Source organism: Plectropomus leopardus, unplaced genomic scaffold (assembly GCF_008729295.1).
Source record: "Plectropomus leopardus isolate mb unplaced genomic scaffold, YSFRI_Pleo_2.0 unplaced_scaffold18245, whole genome shotgun sequence".
Taxonomy (NCBI): domain Eukaryota; kingdom Metazoa; phylum Chordata; class Actinopteri; order Perciformes; family Serranidae; genus Plectropomus; species Plectropomus leopardus.
Window position 1 is genome coordinate 1 of NW_024619659.1, and position 3226 is coordinate 3226.

Here is a 3226-nt window from a genome sequence, read left to right on the forward strand (position 1 = left end):
TTTTGTTTTGTTTTTATTTTAATTTATATTTATTTTGTTTGATTTTACATATTTTACATCTTAATCTGAAAATGACTGCATGATTACAATGAAGTTTTCCTTTCTCAGGTCCGTCTGGTGTGGGCGTGAATGAACTTCGGAGGCGCTTGGTTGAAATGAACCCAAACATCTTCCAGGGAGCTGTACCTCGTACGTACCAACCATCAACATCCACCAAATTTAAAATCAATTAAATGACCCCACTTGAGCTGTTTTTTCCTTTTTGTGTAATTTTGTCAGCCGTTAACTGATTGTCTGTCTCAAAGAAAAACAATATCATACGCACTGTAAAGCATCCTTTTTCCTCGGCTAGACACCACGAGAGCGCCCAAAGGATACGAGGAGTCTGGCCGAGAATATCACTTCATCAGCCGAGAAATCTTCGACAACATGATGTATAACAACAGGTGCGACAGTCTGCTGAAAACACGCCGATAATGAGCGAACGTGGTGGAGACACTGACGCACTTTAAGTTTAAACAAATTAACGAATGAAACCTTTATTGCCTCAAGGGGAATTCGCGTAATTCCTGCGTGTTTATTTTGTCCTGCAGGTTTTTGGAGTACGGGGAGTACAAAGGGAGTCTGTACGGCACCAGCGTCCAGTCAGTGAAGGAAGTTTTAAACAGCGGAAAGATCTGCGTCATCGACGTAGAACCAAACGTAAGAACAATGACGTCGTCGCCCTCTTCAAAACACCACCAACACACCTGGTTTTTGTGCTTTCGGTCACTTAAATTTGAATGTTTCATGTCTCATTTAGGCCATCCAGGCAGTGAGGACCCACGAGCTGAGGGCCTATGTGGTCTACGTGAAGCCTCCGCCGCTGGAGCGCCTCAGGGAGACCAGACAGGACTCGTACATCACCACCAACTACTACGTCAACCGACCGTTCAAAGTAAATCCCACACACACAACACAAAAGGTCCAGATGTTTGAGTTTGAAATCAGTTCTGATTTTAGTTTCCGCCATCAGGACGAAGACTTCCAGGAGATGGAAGAAGCCGCGCGCAAGATCGAGTCTCACTTCTGGCAGTTCTTTGACCACGTGATCGTCAACGACGAGCTGCAGGACTCCTGCGTCCAGCTGCTGACGGCAGTGAGGAAGGCGCAGGACGAGCCGCAGTGGGTCCCCGCCAGCTGGATACGACCCACCGCCGAGTCGTGAGAGAGGACGGAGGGGGAGGAGAGGGCACAGCAGCGATGTGACCCGTTACCATGGCAGCAGTCATTTTTATTTTACAGACTCCTGACTGTAAAATCTTAACATGTCGATCAATTTTCATGTTTTCGGGGAGTAGGGTATGAAAAAATCAAACAAGTATTCCGATCTTGTTATTTGTGTGCTTGATCTGTTTAAACCAAATAAAGTGCAACTTTTTTTGTGCTTTTTTGTAGCAAAGCAGATGTCAGATTTTTTTTGGAGTGAGCAAAGTTAACATTGTGACCATTAATAGGGTATCGACACACGTCTCACTGACAGCTTTCCTGCTCTAAATGCAACTTTAATTTAAATAAATGTTTACTGTTGCACGAGAAAAAAAACAGGTTAATTTTCTTGCCCTGCTCCCCAATCTTTTACACACAACTGCAATAAAATTTGATATTTTTCCAACTGATGTTTACATTATTAGAAAGCAAAGTGGTTTCTTGTTGTGTTTTTTGTTTTGTTTTGGGTTTTTTCATTCTGACTTTGTTGTTATGTCTTTTGTGGTTTGCTATAGCCTAAAATTTGTCATTGCATGCCAGAATAAGCTCTACTAAACATAAAAAGGGCTGTTTTTGGCACAAAAATTACACTGTGACCTTATTTAATTGAAAATGTTGTGATAAAATGCAAAGATGCATGAAAAGCAATGATGTTTTAATACGTGTACCTGTTTGTGACATTAATAAACCACTTCTGTTAGTAATTTATACATTTATTTATTTAGTCTTTTATTTTTCTTGTTGTTGCTTTTTGTGGGGGCTCTTATTTTGAAATGGGAGGAAGTCCTGTGTACTGCGCGTAAATACATCCGGGTTCGTAATAAATAGTTTTCTCACTTAGTTTTTTAAATATTTATCTAAGTTAACTTAATTGAAGGTGATTGAACTGGATGGACAGTTGAAGGCGCATTTTGGTGGAAATTTATTTTATCGCAGTGACGGCAGCTTTAGCAATAGCAAAAACTGCAACTTTGACGATAATTACATTATTTGCAAATTTGACGAGTGTAACGCACACGTTTTATGCCTGTTTTGGTTTGAAAAAATAACCTTACGTTAATGTGGCTCATGGCTTGCGATGTATTAATTAATAAGTTATATTTTTGTCGCTTTGTTTGGGGTGTTTTACATAGTTTTATTTTGAAGTGACAGGAAGTCTTGCGTGCTTCGCGTAAATACATCCGGGTAACGGCGTACATAAAGTAAATAAACATAAGAAATAGCAGTTTAATCACCTTTAAACGGCTGTTGTCGTCAAGAAAATCGTAAAAACCAAAGATGATTTTTTCTGGATTAATTTTCTAAAGACGCATCTTTCTGAGAAACCGCATTTAATGGATCCCGGAGGCTCAAAGGTAACTTATTTTATAAATAACGGTTACTCTTCAACTGATGCTAACGTTATGGCGCTAGCATAACGTTAACTTTAACTCGTATTTTGACTAAAATTGTAATATTTCTAAATTTCTCGATGGCAAATTGACGCTATCTAACGTTTAACTTACAGCTTAAAACTATTTCGTGATAAGTTAGAGTTTATAACGTATAGAAGCTAGTTAGCATGCTTGTAAATATTGCTAATAATGTGTTTTCCCATAATAGAAAATGCGACCCAGGGAGCTCCCGCCTCTTCCGCAGGTAAGTTATAAATCCCCAGGTGTTACTACCCTAATCTAATGTCCTTACTGTGCATTATATTCATTTAATGTTAAATAATGGCTTCCTATTATCCCACCCACACAATGCAAACTTCCTGACCTCTTAGTAAATGTGAAATTTTGTTTCACTGAGATAAAACCCAAACTAGTCAATATATATAACCTATATAAATCTGAGAAAAGGAAGAAAGCTAACCTTTCTGCCACTGCAAGCATCAAATATTCAGTATTTATATAAGAAATAGATTAAATTAACTGAAGAGTAGAAGTTTCTCAAACTACTAAGCTTTGATTTCAAACAGGTTATATCGAATATCTTT

General features: G+C 38.7%; 1 protein-coding gene across 1 annotated transcript; it reads left to right on the plus strand.

Annotated features, from left to right (window-relative positions):
* The first annotated feature begins 108 nt into the window (after nt 1-108).
* LOC121965022 (MAGUK p55 subfamily member 4-like) lies at nt 109-1928 on the plus strand. The gene is made up of 5 exons (XM_042515188.1): nt 109-189; nt 353-446; nt 594-702; nt 803-937; nt 1016-1928. Exons 1-5 carry the CDS (start codon nt 156-158, stop codon nt 1205-1207), a joined length of 564 nt encoding a protein of 187 aa, XP_042371122.1. The 5' UTR covers nt 109-155; the 3' UTR covers nt 1208-1928.
* The last annotated feature ends 1298 nt before the right edge of the window (nt 1929-3226 follow it).